At 33.5% G+C, this 19782-nt stretch overlaps 1 protein-coding gene across 1 annotated transcript in view; it reads right to left on the bottom strand.

Moving 5' to 3' along the window:
* Positions 1 to 19782, bottom strand: part of NID1 (nidogen 1) — a 107702-nt gene that overhangs the window by 43850 nt on the left and 44070 nt on the right. The window contains exons 10-12 of the mRNA XM_031966945.1: positions 7928 to 8053; positions 2819 to 2968; positions 1262 to 1384 (exon numbers count right to left, since the gene is read on the bottom strand). Coding sequence (XP_031822805.1) covers positions 1262 to 1384; positions 2819 to 2968; positions 7928 to 8053 — 399 coding nt within the window. The remainder of the gene's footprint in view (positions 1 to 1261; positions 1385 to 2818; positions 2969 to 7927; positions 8054 to 19782) is intronic.

The following is a 19782-nucleotide window of genomic DNA, read 5'->3' on the forward strand; positions in this document are numbered from 1 at the left end:
TAAGAAATGAGCATAATGGGGTGAATAAGAACCCCCCCAAAACCAGGTGGTAGCCAGGTGACCCACAGGAAGGGACACTGACAGAAGAGCGCCCTTATTGAATTTAAGTGGATCTTTGTTGCATTGAATCCTTATTGAATTCCCAGAGCATTGAGGCAAGCAGGGAAGTGCATTGACAGCATTATCTTGACCCATCGTTACTGTATCCAATCAGGAGACTAAGCTATGGATTCCAACCCGCAACATTATTCCTTTTCTAAAAAAGGCTCTCCCCTCCCCTTTATTAATCACTAGTTCATTCAGAACTTAGATTGTTGCCAGTAGCATAGTAAAATCTTTGCCTCTTGATTTGGATGTTCTAAACCTACAAATTCTTTTGAGATACTTTGAAACACTGACCAGAATCCCTAACATATTTTTGGGGTTCAGCCTTGCACAGCATCAGAAATAATTTCAAAGAAATCTGACAAAACATGTTTGAAGTATTACAAAGAAGTAAAGCAGAGCTGGGAGAACAAATTATAAAATAACAGCCACATTATAAAGATGAAAAACTTTAAGAACTCTGATCAATACTATAGCTAAGCATGATTACAGAGAATCAATATGAAACATTCTGTCTACCTTCTATTAGATATATTGTGAATTCAAGAAGAAGAATAAGATATACATTTTAAGATGTGCCAGGGATATTTTGTATTTTAAAAGTACAATTTCTATTATCAAAGAAATACATCTATTCTGGAAGAATTTTCTAAATTACTCTCTAATGTCAAATTCTATCTTTATGTAAAGTCAACTGTAGTGTGACCTGGATACTATGCAAATTCATACCAAAAGTAGAGAAAAGGGATGATATTAACATGTTAAAATCATTCTGGTATCCAAAACATAGTCAGTGTAACTTGGTAAAATAGTTCAAGATTTCCCTTTACTTAGAAGCTCATTAGAATTCCTTAGCTCTAGTTTCCATGAATTCTCAGAATTTTCTTGTCAACACCAGTACTTGGAAACTAACACTTCCGTACTTCTAATTTTAGAAAAACAATCTAAATGGAAATATCTAGCATGATGTCCAATCACAGTAGGTTAATTTAATAAATATTGATTGATAATGATAACATTTTACCTATTTTTTAGGGGGATAAGATCCTGCATCCTGTGCTCTATATTTTTGGGGAAAAAAATTCAGCCTCCTTTTAGTTAATCCGCAGTATCAAAATAGTCACAGTTAAGTTTGTATCTCAACTCCAAATCTTACCTCCTGGAACACACTGGAAACCATTGCCCTGATATCCAGGTTTACATTGGCAAACAAAGGAGCCTGGAGAGTTGTAACAGAAAGCATCTGGATGACAACGATTTTGTTGGCATTCATCTACATCTGCAGAACAAATGCAAGATCATGGGTTAATCTCTTCATCATTCAGTTGAGCAGTTAGGTGATGACTGGATAGAGCACTGAGGCTGGGATCAGAAAGACCTGAGTTCAAATCCAACCTTAAGACACTTACTAACTGTGTGATAATTGATAAATCACTTAATTTTTGTTTGCCTCAGTTTCATCTGTAAAATGGGGATAGCACCTACCTCCAAGGACATTGAAAAGATCAAATGAGGCAATATTTGTAAAGTGCTTAGCACAGTGCCTGGCACATTGTCATTAACAAATGCTTGTTCACTTTCCCCTAAGCCCCCCTTCCCTTTACCCATACAATCTGAGTGAAATCATTCATTATTGTGAAGGGGAAACTAGTTCTTGAATTTACTGCCTTAATTCTCAACGTATAACATCTCTCTGATTTCCTTCTAAGAGGACTATATTTCAATTATAAAGGATGACTTTCTTTAAGGAAATTTTTAAACTCAATTTACAGAAAAGGATAAATGGAGAATGGAAAGAAGACCTTTTTTGTCTCAAAGATTTTTTCACTTTACAAAAGGAATCCTTCAATTATTACACTTCCACAATGAATCTGTGTTAAATTACTGATCAGTAACTACTTTACAAAGAGACTTTAGAAACAAGAAATTTCAAGTGTTTGACATTTATAATTGGAGACTAATTTAGAAACAAAGATAAAGCATCTCTGAAGTGACCTTCTAAATTCATGGATTCAACGTGTTTATTTGTTAGAAGTTTTATTGATAACTTTTGGGTTTTTTATGCCTCAATCATTTCCTAGTAAATCTCCAAACTATCTCTTGAATTTAAATCTTTTGTGTAACAAAGCAAAATAGATAAACAGAAAAGTTCAAATCTGAATGCATCATGGAATCAATTTTAAGAAATCAATTTACTGGAAAGTTGGATATCCAGAGAATTGGGGCAGTGTACTCATAGGTCATTTTACTGAAAGCAACCTTTAAAAGAATCCTTAAAGATTTGAGGATAAAATAAAATATAGAAATATAGGTCTTAAAGGGAATTTGAGTTCATCTGGATGTCATCCCTGAAAAATCCTATCTTTCATTTATTTATTTTAATATTTGTCTTGTGCTTCCACTTTAAAAACAACTGCTACAAAAAAAAGAAAACACAACTCATTTAGGAGGCACTCAATCTCCAGATGCTAATTTGCATGAGAACAGATATTCTCAATGCTTTTATTTAAGGACAGTAAATACATAGAACAAACATATTTTTTATCTTACACAGTTAAAATAATAAATGTGTCTGACCTTATAAAGCATTGTTGAGGCGGGCAGAGAATTTACTGTCACCAGGGAACTTTCCCACAGGAACTGAGGCTAAAATACATTGTTGTGTATTAGCTTTTATGCACTAATTTAAGGAAGAAAAAGAAGATTCATGTACCTTGGCAGGCATGCCCATCTCCTAAGAAGCCAGGCAAACAGGAACAGTGGTAGGAAGAACCTCCAGTGTACACACATTGTGCCCGCTGTGGGATGTCACAGTTGTGGAGACCAGTTGCACAGTAGTTGATAGGACGATCGTCAATAACAGCTACAAAACAGATTTACAGAAGGTTCTAAATCAAATTTCCATTTAAATAATAAAAAACCTCTATTTCGTTCATTTGCTAGAGATGATCAATTCAATGTCAAGAATTTAAGAATCTACAATAATATTTTCTAGCCCTTATAGGGTAGATGGGATTTCTGCTGTGAAAATTCATTCAAAAATTATCAAAGGACTGTGTGACCCTGGGCAAGTTACTTAACCCCAATTGCTTCAGCAAAAAAAAGAAAAAAAAAGTTACCAAAGGAAATTACACAAAATGCGTACATGGAAACAGAAACATAATAATAATAGCAATAACATTTATATAGCCTTTTGAGGTTTGCAAAGATATGATTTCATTTTATCTTCATAACCAATTCAGGAGATGATACTATTATTATCTCCCTTTTACAACTAAGGAAGACAAGAGGTTTAAATGTCTTTTTAGGATCTCAGAGCTAATAAGTGTTTGAGATCAGATTTGGACTTGGGGCTTCTTGAATCTGGGCCCAATATTCTGTTGCTTGTACCATTCTACTATCTGTGTTTCCCTTACTATAGCTAAGGGAAAATGGAGCAAAAAGGAGGAAGTTTGGAAGAAGCAATGATATAATGGAGATAACTTTCTAGATCTGGAGGCAAAGGACTTGGGCTAATTTGGGCTCTAAATTCAATCAATTCCACTACTTACTAAAACTTGAAAAATCTATCTAAGTTTCCAGATCTTGGCTTCCTCATTTATGGAATGAAAATGTTGTATCAGATGACTTCTAAGGTCCCTTGCAGTTCTAAATCTATTGTCCAGAAATAAAGAGTTAGTACATTATAAACTATCTTTTGGCTTTCACATAAAAATAGGAATGTGGTTTAAAGATGAAGACAAAGGGCCCTCAGCTCAAATTCCTGGGATGTCTGGCAGCTCCAAGCATTATGAGATTCTGAAAGTAACATTTGGCCTCTATGGGGCCATTACCATTCTATAAAACAAAGAAGCAGGGTAATAATGTGGAATTTTAAAATATTATATGAAAATTTTGTGGCTCATTATTTTGCTGTGAGAAATGATGAAGGTGATGTTTTCAGAGAAACTTAGGAAAACTTGTATGAACTGACACAAAATGAAATAAGCAGAAGCACAAGAAGAAGCAGAAGAACAATTCATATGATATTGTAAAAACAATTTTGAAAGATTCAGGAATGCTGATCAACACAATGAGCAATCATAATTCCAGAAATCTCATGAAACATGCTGCCCATCTCCAGAATGAGAGGTGATGAATCAAGAGTACAAATTGAAGAATTTTAAAAAATATGATTAATGGGGGAATTTGTTTTTGGCAAAGTATACATGTTTATAATGTGGTTATTTTCTTCTTGCTTTATGGGGAAGGGATACAGAGAAGGCAGACCTGAAAATAAAATAAAAAGAGAAAACTTTAGGTTAGTCCGAAATTCCTTTTTGTGACTCCTAAAGCAGGACTCTTAATCCTCTTCTTCAAGGAACAGGGCCAAGCCACCAAAGGCAAGATAAACAAAGATTAGATATGCTTCCCTTTCTTTAGGAACAGTATAGGACACAAACAAATAGACACATCAAAGTCCTTTGCCAAACAAGGAAGTTACCAAAGAATTTTGGGAACCAAAAGCCAACCTATAATGTTTAGCAACTTGATCTCCAAAGTGAGAATGTGACCTATTTCCATGGGAACTAAAAGGATACAATTATTGTAGCACAGCGAACCTGGCTTTCTTCTGGGCCCCAAATTTATAGGCTTTAAAATTGCTAAGGATGGTGAGGAATTTGGTCCAGATACCACCTCTAAAAGAAATCTATCACTAATCGACTTTGCCAATATAGTGAGTCTACAAAGGAACAAAAGATTATGAGTTCTAGTTGAAAAAGGGAAGAAAATAAGCCTTTATATAATACCTATTAATTGGCAAGTGCTCTAAGTGTTTAGTAAATATTACCTGATTTGATCATCATAACGATCCTCTCTTAAAGTTGAAAAAATGAAAGCAAAAATTAAGGGGCTTGGCCACGGTCACACTGCTAGTGAGTGTCTGAAGAGGGATTTGAACTTATTAATTAAACTTATTTGTAAACCTGCTCATTGCTCCTGGATTTTTGGGGCCAAATAGAACGAGAACAAGCCTCTTCCACATGACAAAATTTCAAATACTTGAAGAGAACTAACCTTGCTTCTTCTTTTCTCCAGACTAAATATTCCTAGTTCCATCAACTGATCTTCATATAAATTCAAGACCATCCCCGATCTTGGTTTCCCTCCTATAGACAATTTTCCCCCAATAGCACTTTATTTTTCCAAATGCATGTAAAGATAGTTTACATTTTTGTAAAACTTTGTGTTCTAAATTTTTTTCCCTACCTCCCCAAAGACAACAAGCAATCTTTGATTCCTATAACATTTACAGCTGATCAGCATCCTTCTGAAACTGTTGTGCCCAGAACTCAACACAATACTCATGCTTTGGAAGGTTTGACTTTTCTCTTGCATTCTTGGAAAAGGAATATGCTCTGACTTGGAAAAATCTAACCTGTGACTCTGCAGGAAGGCAGGGACTGTGTCTTAAGCATCCAGAATCTAACATAGCTCTCTGTACATAATGGGCATTTAAAGAAATAGGTGCTGACTGAATGAATTAATTTCTTCTTGTAATTCTACCAAATTCCAGTCCCACCTTATTTTGTTCTCCTAGACAATCACTGTTTCTCTTTTTTCTCTTTCTCTTCAGGTTGGGGACAGGGGAATTTGGAGAATACAATCACTGAAAAGGGAGGGGAGAATCAAGAAAAATAAAGTAAACCTACTTTTTAAAAGATGAAAATGAAATTAATTAGGAGTATATGTACCATATGACTTAATAAGTTAAAATGTTGAAAGTAAAATTACATATAATTTTGTGTGTGTGTTGGAGGAGGTCAGTTTCTTATTTGGGTAGAAAGAGTGATCATTTTAAATATGAATCCCTAGTTACTGAAACATTTTTAGGGCCAAAGAGTGAGGGTATGTGGGTACTGATGTTGCAAGAGAATAGGGCGGGAAGCATAAGAGATAAATTTTCATAAGGCTAGCTTAATCCTACTTTTCCTCCCTTTTTCCTTCCAGTCACATTATTATGCAACTGATATTTTCAAATAAAGCATGACAGTTCTGAGCTTTGCCATCAGTGAATGGAGAAAAGGGAAAACTGATAGAAAATTCAAAGCAAAACAATACTCAAAAATAGCTACTTCCAATAAAAGAAAATCAACACAAAAAAGTACATATATAGTAGATGGAAAATATTTGTGTATTTGTATTTATTTGCATATATGTATATGTATATAAACCCCGAAATCCTGTAGAGTTAAACACAATCACCTTTGCAATTAACAGGAAGCATATCTAACTTCCTCAACTCTGACTGCTCACACCCATCTTTTCTGATCTCCTATCATTTCTGTCTCTTAGCATTCCTACCTAAGGCTTACATCCAGCATGAACAATTTCACCAATTAAATAGAGAAGTAAAATTTCTAATAAAATAAAGTAAAAGAGCTTTATGTTGATAATTCCATTTCTTCTTAATGAATCTAAAAGGTTCTACAAAAGAGATTTAAAAAATAAAAAAGATGATTTGCTGGGAGTTGGGAAGAGGCACGATTAGGGGCAGTAATTATTTCTGTTAGTTTTTTTTTTTTAATTTAAGGACTATTTGGAATAAATAGTGTCTAAACCATTAGATTACAGATTAGTATATCTTTTCTTCATGAATCTCAAAAAAGATTATATAATATTCAGCATCATAATACTGATTTTTATTTTATGATATATGCTATAGCAGAGAGAATGCAGCTTGTAGTCAGGAAAGATGTGAAATTTAATTCCAAATGAGTTATTCACTAGCTTTATGACTCTGGGAAACTCACTTAACTTAAGACTCTAGAAGTCATTTAACCTTTACTGGACCTAAGCTTTCTTATCTATAATATAGGGATAATAATAGTATATCACTCACAAGGACATTATGAAGATCTCATAAGCAAAACATCTTATAAATCTTAAAGTACTATACAAATGTAAGCTGTTAATGTAGCTATCATTATTATACTAGAGGAAACCAAATATGGTCCTAACTGTCTTAAATGAATCAACGATAGGATCAAATCCAGAAATCAGGTGAAGGCAAAAAATTCTTTGAATGGCCTATATACAATGTAAGTCTGGACATAGTATACACCTAATAACAGAACATAGTATCATCACACATAGAGAATTTTCTCACCCATTTAGGCTTAAGCTTAACTAAATTGTGGGGAAGAAATCAAGAAAAATAAATCAATTTTTAAATACAAAAATAAAATGTACCAGGATTAAAAATCTCAAATTTCTGAGAAGATACATAGGGCAGAGCAGAGGAAAGGGAAGGGCCTAGAAGCACAGATGTTTGGGTCTTGCTCAAATGAGAACTACTTGTTCCTTCCCACCCTATCTCACCTCGGGACCTCAGCAAAGCCGCATCCAGGGCTCCAAGACAGAACAAACATAAAGTATATGCAAGTTTGCCAAACAGTGGGGAAAAGACAAAGAAATGGTTCATGGATAGCACAAAAGGCTGAACTGTTTTAAATTTGGGAAGAAGAGCTGAGCTCAGATGTCATGTCCAGCACCCTTCCCCCTTTAGATGTATAATCTTTGAACTAAAAATTCTTGGAACCAGTGAGATGAAGTATACCCACAGGAATAAAGTAAAAATCTTGAACAAATCTGGGCTCTTCTCCATGTCTCTCCCGCTTCATCATCACCATTTAAAAATATAATTAAACACTTAACAAATATCCAGCACCCAGCCCACTTCCCTCAACATTACAGAAACTTTGCTAATCTCAAGACAATCCAGAAACCACAAAGGGAAAAGAATACAGGAGATACTTAAAATCTTACTCTGATAACTTACCCACACACACGCCCTCATCAGAAAACTGGTAGCCCTCAATACACTCGCAGCGGAAGGTTCCTGGGTGATTATTGCAGATGGCATTGCTGCCACAGACTGTTGGCTGCTCTGAGCATTCATCAATATCTAGAATAGATAAGAATTTAGAAGATTTCATTTTTATTTATCCATTTCTGTAGTTACATTCATGTAAAGAAATCTCCAGCACAGAATCTCTCTACCAAATAAATATCTGAAATTTAGTCTTACAGATTTACTTGGATTAGGCAAATGTTAAGAAAGTTGCCTATGCAAAGAATTCAGTTTTTTTGGAGGGGCAATGAGGGTTAATTGATTGTTCAGAGTCATACAACCAGTAAGTGTTTGAGCCCAGACACTTATTCAGGGCCTCCTAACTCCAGAGCCAGTGCTCTATCCACTGCACCACCTAGCTTCTGTCAAAGAATTGGAATTTGAGGGGACATTCATCAGTTGGAGAATGACTGAACAAGTGGTAGGATTGTGATGGAATTTTTCTGTGTTATAAGAATTACGACAGAATGAGTTCAGAAAAACCTGGGAAGACTTATGTGAATTAGAGCAAAGTAAAGTGAGCAGAACCAGAACATGGTACATAGCAACAGCAATACTGTATAATGATCAAGTGTGAATGACTATCTATGATCAGAGACAATTCTTTAGAACTTAGACTGGAAAATGCTATTCAACTTCAGCGAAAGAATTGATAGTGTCTGAATGCAGATCAAAACACTTTTTGGTCTAATTTTTCTTTTGTTTTTTTTCATCTGTTTTCTTTTGCAATACAGCTAATATCAAAATATTTTGTATGATTGCATATGTATAATCCATATCTAACTGCTTTATTTTCTTAAGGAGGGAGTAGGAGGGAAAGAGTTAGAGAATTGGAAAATCAAAATAAAAAAATAGGAGTTAAAAATTGTTTTCATATGTCATTTGAAAAAAATAGAAAAATTTTCATATTGAGAAAAAAAAGTTCCCCATGGCCACTCAATTAGTGGATTTCCATTTTTCTTTTTTTATATTGGTTATTATTGCTACTCATGATTCAATAATAACACCACAGCAGAAGAGTTGGAAAAGATGACTTTAAATGTTATCTAGCCTAACCCCCCTGATTTTTTAGATGAAGAAACTTAGTCCTAGAAAGGATTGGGCCAAATGACACAGTAATAAGGTGTAGAGGAAGGCTTCAACCTAGTGTTCCTTCCTCTCCCACCAAAGTCCTCCTCTTATGCAATTTTGTGGCTAGGTCTGAGTAAGCCAGTAAAGGTTTCAAGAATGTGCCAACTGTGTTATCCAAAACCCAGCATGGTTAGGCTCTCAGAGACTTATCACTAAAAGGTTGGCTGCCAGGTGATAAATTCTTTATCCACAGCAATTCCTTAAAATATGTCAAGTATGGGTAGATTGTGACCTACCGAAGAGAAATTACCTATATATAAAATTTAATTACTCATATATAAAATTTAATTTCTAATAAAATAATCATAATGGTTTGCATTCAAATAGTGTTTATCATTTATAAAGTGCTTTCTATTAATCATAGTATTTGTTCTTCACAACAACCTTGGAAAAGAGGTAACATAAGTATAATTATCCCCATTTAACAGAAAAGGAAATGGAAAAGACTAAGAGGTGGCTTTATCCAGGTAACTAAAAGCTCAATGACATCTTCATCCTACATGTCCAATTTTTCCAACTCTCAGCAGGTCTATTTTTATAACTCTTGAATGTCTCTCTTTCTCTCCAGTCACATAGACACTTCCCCCTTTGCAAACTCTCACCATCATCATCTGTCTGTTTTTTTTATTGGTGGTGGTGGGGGTGATGAGGCAATTGGAGTTAAGAGAAACAACTTAAGTGTTAAGTGTTAGAGTTAAGAGAAACAACTTAAGTGTTAAGTGTATTTGAACTCAGGTCCTCCTAACTTCAAAGCTGATGCTCTATCCACTATGCCATCTATCTGCTCCCCATCATCTCTTATCTGGACTATTGCAAAAGCTTTTTGGGTGAGTCAAATTTAATTTCAACAAACATTTGTGCAAGGCACTCTTAGTGAAAGTGTACTAAGTGCCTTAAAATTGTCCAGGGGAAAAATGTATCTTCTTTGAAGAAATAGAAACAAAGTAATAGCAAAGGAAAGAACAACCATTTATTATGTGTCAGGTACTGTGCTAACTGGTTTTTTGTATATAATCTCATTTAATCCTCATAACAAACTTGGAATGGAGCGGTTGTTATTATCTCCATTTTAGAGGTGAGGAAACAAGCAAATAGATGCTAAATTACTTGTCTAAAGTCATATAACCAGTAGATAGATGTTTGAGGTCAAATTTTAACTGAGGTCCTCCTGACTCCTCTATCCACTGTACCACAGTAGGCATAATTGGGCCTAATTTAGGTGAATGATAAAGTCAGACTGGATTTAATTCTTAAAACATAATAAAAGATTTAATTTTCTTTTTCAAAGTGATGCTACTTTTCTCCAATTATCAATTATGCTGGAATGACCAATCCATAAATTTGACTAAATATAAGCTTGTACAAGAAAATATACTAGGTGACCTCAAATAGAAAATTTTTTTCTTTTTAAAAAATTTTATATAACATTTTATTTTCCCAAATTACATGCAACAACAATTTTAACATTTATTTTTCAAAACCAACAATATATCCCTGAGAAGCAATTATTATTGTATTATGATATTTCCAAATATTATTAAATTCAAGAGAATTGGAACTCACTGAGGTCTCTAACTCCCCTCCATCAGAACAGCTTTAGGCTTTTTAGTTTCTTCAGGGCTTTTTGCATTGTTTTGGTCTCATTCCTTGGCAGAATATTCCATGATTTCAATGAAGATTTCTTAATATTTTGTGTTAGTTCTTTTGACTACAACAAATTCATATCATTTATCCTAATTGGAATGCTTAAAACTGTCCCTCCCTTTTTTGTAAATAAAATAATAACTTTGATGTTAAAAAGCCCACACATAAAAAATTTTGAGTACCAAAATTCTTTTTTTTTCCTCTGTCCCCTGCCTCCCCTCATTGAGAAGACAAGAATTTGATATGGTTTATACACATGTAGTCATGTAAAACATTTCCATATTAGTCATATTGTAAAAGAAAAAACAAACAAAAAATCCAGCAGAAAAAATAAAATAGTTTTTTAAAAAGTAAGTTTTGATCTGCAATCAGACTTCATTAGTTCTTTCTCTGGAAATGGACACCATTTTTCATCATAATTCCTTTGGAATTGTCTTGGGTCTTTGTATTGCTGAGAATAGCTAAGTTGATCATTGTATAATATTGATAGTACAAAAGAGCAAAGGACGTACACATACAAAAATATTTGTATATTTTTATAGCAGTTCTTATATTTATATTTATAAATAATATTTATAGCAGCTCTTTTTGTAGTGGCAAAGAAATGGAAATTGTGGGAATGTCCATCAATTGGGGAACAACTCGACAATTTGTGGTAAATGAATGTAATGAAATACTATGTGCTGTAATAAATAAAGAGTTGATTTCAGAAAAACCTGGAAAGATTTACATAAACTGATGCTAAGTGAAGAGAGCAGAACCAGAAGAATACTCTACACAGTAATAACAACACTGCTCGAGGATCAGCTATGATTAACTTTAACCTTCTCAGCAATACAGTTACCAATTCTAAATGAATTATAGGGGCAATGCTATCCATATTCAGAGGAAGAACTATGGAATATGAATGCAGATTGAAGCATACTACTTTGACTTTTGTCACAGCTTTTCCTTTTTTTCCTATTTCTTCTTTCACATCACTAATATGGAAACATATTCAACATGATTGCATATGTGTAATCTGTATCAGATTGCTTGCCATCTTGAAGTGGGAAGAGTAGGAAGGTAGGGAGAAAAATTCAGAACTCAAAATCTTATAAAAATGAATGCTGACATGACATGATTGAGACCAGTCTTAATGATCTTGTGTTGAAGAAATCAAACTACACCCAGAGAGAGGACTATGGGAACTGAGTGTGGATCACAACATAGCATTCACTCCTTTTGTTGTTGTTTGTTTGCATTTAGTTTTCTTTTTCATTTTTTTCCCTTTTTGATATGACTTTTTTGTGCAACAAGATTATAGTATAAATATGTATATATTGAAATTAATATATATTTTAACATGTTTAACATAAGAAATGAACATTTTTGAAAATTATCCTTACATGTAATTAGAAAAAATAAAATACTGTTAAAAATAAAGTGATCACTAAAAATTTTTTTAAAAGACAACAACAACAAAAAGAGCTACTATAAATATTTTTGTACATAAAGATCTATTTTCTTTTTGGTTTTGTTTTTTATTGCTTTGGGATACAGACATAGTAATGGTTTCATATATGAGAATCAAGAGAAGCATAAAAACATGAATAGCAAGAAGAAATCTTGATATAAGGTTGGTACATGGTAAGATGATATTTATAACTCCTGAAAATTTTCTCATTATTAGGGCAGTTAGGAGTATACATAAAGAGAGGACATGGGTGTGAGTTGAATATAGTGGAATGATAACTAGAAAGGGTGACAAAGAAAAATGCACTGAAAGAATGGGTAGGGGAAAACTAGAATGGGACAAATTATCTGACACAGAGAGGACTGAAAGAGCTTCTTCAGCGGAGGAAGAAAGATGGGAGAAGTGGGTCACAGGATATGCATGATTTTATAGCTCTTTAGGCATTGTTCTAAATTACTCTCCAGAATGGTAAGATCAGTTCACAACTAGTAACAATGCATTAGTACATCAGGTTTCCTACATCCCCTCCAACATTTGTCATTTTTCTTTTCTGTCATCTTAACCAATCCGATAGGTGCAGCCTGGTATCTCAGAGTTATTTTAATTTTCATTTCTCTAATCAGCAATGATTTATTTTTTCACATGATCATAGATAGTATTGTTTAAAAATTGCCTGTTCGTGTCAATAACTCTTATTTTAGAAAATTGACTCAATTTTCTTTATATTTGAGATGAAGCCTTTATCAAAGAAACTTGTTATAAACATTTATTCAGTCATTCCTTTATATTTCTTCCTATCCTATTTTCTTCTATTTATTCTATTCCTCTCTGCTTTCATGCTGTCCTCAAATGTTTTGGTTCTGACTACCACATTCCCCAGTTGCCCTCCATTCTCTTATCTCCTTCCCCTCCTGTACAATTAAAAAAAATCCCTAGACCCAACTGAATATATATTTATTCCTTCTTTAAGCCAATTCCAATGAGAGTAAGGTTCAATCACTCTTCCCACTTTCCACATTTTCCACCCTTCACTTTAACAGCCTCTTTCAGGCCTCTTCTATGTTAGATAATTTGTTCTCCTGTCCCATTCTAGTTCTCCCTTACCCATTCTCCCAGTGCATTTCTCTTTCTCACCCCTTAATTTGTTTGTTTCCTAGCTGTCATTCTATTGTTTCAGCTAACACCCATATCCTCTCTCTATGTATATTCCTTCTAACATCCCTAATAATGAGAAAGTTTTTAGGAGTTATAAGTATTATGTTCCCATGTAGGAATATAAACAATTTAACTTTTTGCATTTCTTAAGATTTCTCTTTCCTGTTTACTTTTTTATGATTCTCTTGATTCTTGTATATAAAAATCAAGTTTTCTATTCAACTCCAGTCTTTTCATCAGGAATACTTGAAAGTCCTCTATTTCGTTAAATATCCACTTTCCCCTGAAGGATTGTACTCAGCTTTGCTGGGTAGGTAATTCTTGGTTGTAATCTGAGTGCCTTTTGCCTCCAAAATATATTTTAAGCCTTCTGATATTTTAATGCAGAAGCTGCTAAATACTGTATTATTCTGAATGTGAAATATTTTCTCCTTAAACTGGGATCTTTGGAAATTGGTTATTATATTCCAAGGAGTTTCCATTTGGGGATCTCTTTCACTAGATTATCAGTGAATTCTTTTCATTTTTATTTTACTTTCTTGTTCTACGATATCAGGGCCATTTTCCTCAATCATTTCTTGAAAGGTGATATAATTATTTTTAATTATAGATTTCAGGTAGTAAGTCCAATAATTCTCTCTCTGTCTCTCTTTTTTTTTTTTTTTTTTTTTTTTTTTTGGCTGAGGCAACTGGGGTTAAGTGACTTGCCCAGAGTCACACAGCTAAGTGTCTGAGATCAGATTTGAACTCAGATCTTCCTAAATTCAGGGCTGGTGTTCTATCCACTGCGCCACCTAGCTGCCCCAGTTCAATAACTCTTAAATTATCTCTCCTATATCCATTTTCCAGATCATGTATTTTTCCAAAGAGATATTTCACACTTTCTTTTATTTTCTTTTCATTCTTTTGATTTTGTTTGTTTCTTGATGTCTCATGGAATAATTAGCTTCAACTTAACCACCTCTAATTTTTAAGGAATTATCTTCTTCAGTGAACTTTTGTACCTCCTTTTCCACTTGCCCAATAATATTTTTTATGGAGTTCTTTCCATCAGTGGATTTTTATGCCTCTTTTACCATTTGGTTAATTTTTTTTTTGATGGTTAATTTCTTCAGCTTTATTTTTGTTTCTCCTTTATCAAGCTGTTGACTTTTTCATGTTTTCCTTGTATCGTTCTCATTTCTTTTTCCAATTTTCTTCTTCATCTCTTATTTGATCTTTAAAATCATTGTTAAGACCAATTCACATTTTATTTTGAGGCTTCACATGTAGAAGTTTTGACTTTGTTGCCTTTTTTAGAGTTGTGTTTTGATCTTCATTGTCACATAGGAACTTTTTTGTTGTTTGCTCATTTTTCCAGCCAAATTTTTGATTTTTATTTCTATGTTAGAGTGGGGCTCTGCTTCTGGGAGGAAAGGGGCGCTGTCCCAAGGCTTTTATTCCTTCAGCTTTCAGAGCAAGTTCTGGGGACTAGAAGTTTTGACTTCTTCAAAGATGATGTGATCTAAGAAAAGATGAGGCTACTGCTCTCCTAGACTGTGCTCCAATCTGTGAGTACACAAGATTACTTTTCCATCCTAGAACTGTGACCAGAGGACCCATTCCCCTGTGGCTGCATGCTATGGTGTCTGGGACTATAACCCAGAATTGCAATCTGGATCCAAATATAAGAAATAGAACATAGTCTTGCCCCCAGTGCTAACAAAGAGACTCCAGTAATCTTTTTCCAACAAGTTGTACCCCCCTTTCACCAACTGTGGGCTGAGAGCTCTGCAAGCCACTATTGCTATCACTGATTCAATCACTCGACAGCCTGCTATTGGTTTGCTGGGGCCTCATCTACACTGGTATAGCCTGCACTGGACTACATTTCATTCTCGCCTCAGTGCAACAGACATTTTCTCCTAATATTCTAAGTTCTCTAGGGTTGAAAAATTGTTTTGTAAACAATATAAAATACTTAAAAGAGTGTATTGCATACAACTCCTATGATCAAGCATCAATAGGTGGCAATCAGTTGTTTTATTTGTCAGATGAGTGTATCTGGGTACAATAGATGCTACACAAGGCAAGAAGACCTCCCACAAATCTGTATGTGGTATTTTTTGATTCATCAGCGCTATAAAGTATTTCACAATGAGGCAAAAGTCCAAGTCAAATTGTTTTACTCTGTAAAGTATACACTGAGAACCAGAATCCTGTGAAATATGTAAAATACACCATCTGAGACAAAAGGAATGTGTTGTGCATAGTTGGAGGGTCACGAAACAAAGTTGCTCCAAAAACATAATTCTAACTAGAAGTTCTATCTTAACAATCATGCTCCACAAATTTGGATTTCATAACCAGGTCTAGGGCACCAGCTGCTGACTCTGCTGGTAGACACAGAGGCTGGAATTCATTTGGGTCTTCTACTTTCTATTGCACTAAAACTTGGGAGAAAATTCCACTCCCAGATGTCTCTCTGAACCTTTTGTACAGAACACAGAAAAAAAAAGTTCAAATACTGCTGCTTCCACCAACTATGTAAATTCAGACAAATCAATGTCTAATCTTAGTTTACTCTACTTTTTAAAAATGAGGTAAAATGAGACAGCTAAATGATACAGAGGATAGAAAACTGGACAATACCCAAATTCAAATCTAGTCTCAAATGCTCATTAGCTGTGTGACCCAGGCAAGCTTCTTAACTACTGCCTGCCTCAGTTTCTTCATTTATAAATGGGGAGAATAATAGTACCTATTTCCTAGGATTGTTGTGAAGACAAAATGAGATAATATTTAAGTGTTTTGCAAACCTTAAAGCACTATGCAAAAGATACCAATTATATGTCCTACCTACTTCACAGAGTAGGTGAACATGATCTGCACTTTATCATCTTTATCATTTTGCTCATGATATTCCTTATTCCTAGAATGTTTTTCCTCTTCATGTTTGCCTATTGACATACCACCCATCTGTTCCTTCCTTAAACCCACACAGTAATTCATTTTGCATGTTATATCTTTGTATCTTCTTTTGTACCTACCATAATATTCTTCTTGTATTAAGCATTTAATTAATATTTATTGAATTAAAATGAACAAGGCATAATACTCTTCTATCTATCTTTCTTTATCCTGTAGGATTCTTGTTGGTATCTTATCTTCAAATGATTCAACAGTGAATGAATACCAATCATGTTATGTTATAAATTATGTATTCCTTTCATTATATGACTAGATCATTTCCTTTCAGCTAATACAGTACAATTCTTTTAAAAATTAATTTTGTTGTTCAATTAGCATGTATCTTTGTCTCCCATCTCCCCAGACTGAGTTAAAAAAAAAAAGAAAAATGAAAGTTTTACAACAAATATACATTAAAGTGAAACAGATTCTTGCCTTGGATACAACAAAAAAAAGTATGATTGAATTCTGAGTCTTAAGAGCATCCTCCATTGTCAAAAGGTAAATAGTATCTACATCATTGGTTCCCCTGCTAATTATTAAATTGATTAGAGTTCTTAAATCCTTTAAAGCTATTTGTCTTTACAATGTTATTATTTCATAAATTGTCCTGCTTTTGCTTACCCCACTAAGCATCAGTTCATTCAAATCTTCATAGGTTTCTCTGATACCATCCATTTCCTCATTTCTTATAACTCAATAGCATTCCATTCCACTAAAATGAACTATTATTTTTCAAGATTTTCCAAATGATAGGCACTTCTTAATATTAGAAGGTATTTTATACCTCCTGTAGTTCTTTTAAAAGGAATTTCTTATTATCACTTTCTGCTAGTTTTCTTGGCAAATTACAAAAATGCTAATAATTTATTTGCATTTATCTTATATCCTATAATAAATTTATTGTTCAAATTAAATTTAGTTGATTCTCTAAGTTTTCCTAAGTAAACCATCCAATGATTTGCAAAAAACAATTATTTTGTGTCCTTTCCCCCTCTATTTCCTTTTCCCTTTTTTCTTCTTATTAATATACCCAGAATTTCTAACACTATATCAAATAGTAGAAATAATGGTCATTTCTATCTTATTCCTGATCTTATAGGAAAAGTCTCAACATTAACCCCATTACATATATTTCTGATTCTTAGTTTTAAATTAAATACAACTTGTCATATTAAAGAAAGATTCATGTATTTCTAATTTTTAGCAATTTAATAGAAATTGGCATATTTGGGCAAAAACTACATTTACTGATATAATCACATATTTTTTCTTATTATCATAGCATAGCTTAGAATTTTCACATTATTGAACCAACTCTGCATTACTGGTAACAGCATATAATCTTTGTAACACATTGCTGCAGTGTCTTTGCTAATACTTTACTTAATTTTTTTTTTTTTTTTGCATCAGTGGTCTATAATTTACATTCTTTTGGTTCTTCCTGGTTTAGGTTTCAAGAACATATTTATATCAGAGAAGGAATTTAGGAGTATCTCTTTTTCCCCCCTTTTTTAATAAACAGTTTATATAATACTGAAATTAATTGTGCTTTCAATGTTTAATTTGGTGTTCGATTTTCTTCACAAAGATAATAGAATGGTTTGTCATTTTCTTCCCCAGCTTATTTTATGGATAAGGAAGTAAGGCAAATAAGGTTAAAGTGACTTGTCCAGAGTTTCACAACTAGCAAATGTTTGGGACTAAATTTGAACTAAAGAAAACGGGTCTTTCTGACTTCAGGCCTGGTATTCTATCTGCTGTTCCACCTACCTGCTCTACATCACTGCTTTTAAGATCATTAGAACATAACAAAAGCCCTTTGTTTATTTTGGATCCCTTTATACCCATGATAAAATTAGAGTTTGGGGAGCTCACTCATATCAGTTTCCTCTATTAGAATATAAACATTTCATTCTTATATAGTCCTGTCTGCTCATTTGCATTTATTTGGGAACAGCGAGGTAGTGCAATGAATAGAGTACTGAGCTTGAAATCAGGAAGACTCATCTTCCCTAGTTCAGAAATGTCCTGAGACACTTAGTAACAATGTGACCCTGGGTAATTTACTTAGCTGTTTTCTCTTTTCTCATTTGTAACAATGAACTAAAGAAGAAAATGGCAAACCAACCTACTATCTAAAAATTTCCACTGACTCCTGTTTTTGTATTTTAAAATCTCTACACAGTTCTGATGTTTTCATCAAGCATGCTTGGAATTCCTTATTTCATCTGCAATTTTTTATCCTGTAGAATTATACTCATTTTTGCTGGGTAAAATATTCTTGATTGTACACCTCTATCTTTTGCTTTTGGGAACATCATATTTCAAGCTTTCCATTCTTTATATTGTAGTAGCTGGTAAATCTTGACAATGACCCCTTCATATCTGAATTCTTTCTTTTTGAATATTTATATTATCTTTGTTTTGGAAGCTTCTGTATTTTGGCTATGATATTCTTAGACATTCTAATTTGAGAGGTTTCTATCATGAGGTGACTGATGAATTTTTTCTATTTTCATTTTGCTCATTGATTCCAATAGGTTGTGTAATCCAATAGGTTGTAGGTTTCATGATTTTTTGAAGTATGGTATATGGGCTCTCTTTTTGGGGTCATGACTTTCAAATAATGCAGTGATTTTACAATTATCTCTCCTTGATCTCTTTTCTGTTAGTTATGTTTTATATAAGATAGCTTACAATTTTTTTTCTTTTAAGTTTTTTTCACTTTGTTTTAGTACTTTTTTTTGTCTCATAGAGCCATTAATTTCTATTTGGTTCATTTTTAGAGAGGGAAAGCTGTTGTTTTGGGTAAGGTTTTGTATCTTTGGTATTAAGCTATTAATCCTCTTTCTAAGACTTACCTCCATAACTCTCATTTCTTTTTCAATTATTTCTTCTATCTATTTACCTAAATATATATATATATATATATATATATATATATATATATATATATATATATATATATTACAACACATACACACACATACACACATTTAAAATCTTGCTTCATTTCTTCCAAGAATCCCAGTTGACCTTATAGCCAAGGTGTGTTCTTCTTTGAGGCATTGCTTATTGGTATTTTGGAAATCATTCTTCTGAGTTTGAGTCTTGGGCATTCTGCTCTTCATCATAAGATTCTCAATCTCTCTCTCTCTCTCTCTCTTTCTCTCTCTCTCTCTCCCTCTCTTTTTTTCTTTCTCTCTCTCATTATTCAAACTTCAGTTCCTAAAATGGAGCTTTGTATTAGATCTAGATTCTGTACAATTTTGGGGGGAATATCAGCAGCCTGTTAAGTACTGTTTTGTACTTTTTGGAAGTGTGCTACTATTTTCTTTAGGCATTTAGTGCTGGGTTCTTTAAAGATCACAGGAGCAGCTCAGGTTGGAGATGTGCAAATTTTCAGTGGTTCCTGAGTGTTCTGATGCAACATGAAGTATAACTA

This window comes from Sarcophilus harrisii, chromosome 4, assembly GCF_902635505.1.
Source record: "Sarcophilus harrisii chromosome 4, mSarHar1.11, whole genome shotgun sequence".
Taxonomy (NCBI): domain Eukaryota; kingdom Metazoa; phylum Chordata; class Mammalia; order Dasyuromorphia; family Dasyuridae; genus Sarcophilus; species Sarcophilus harrisii.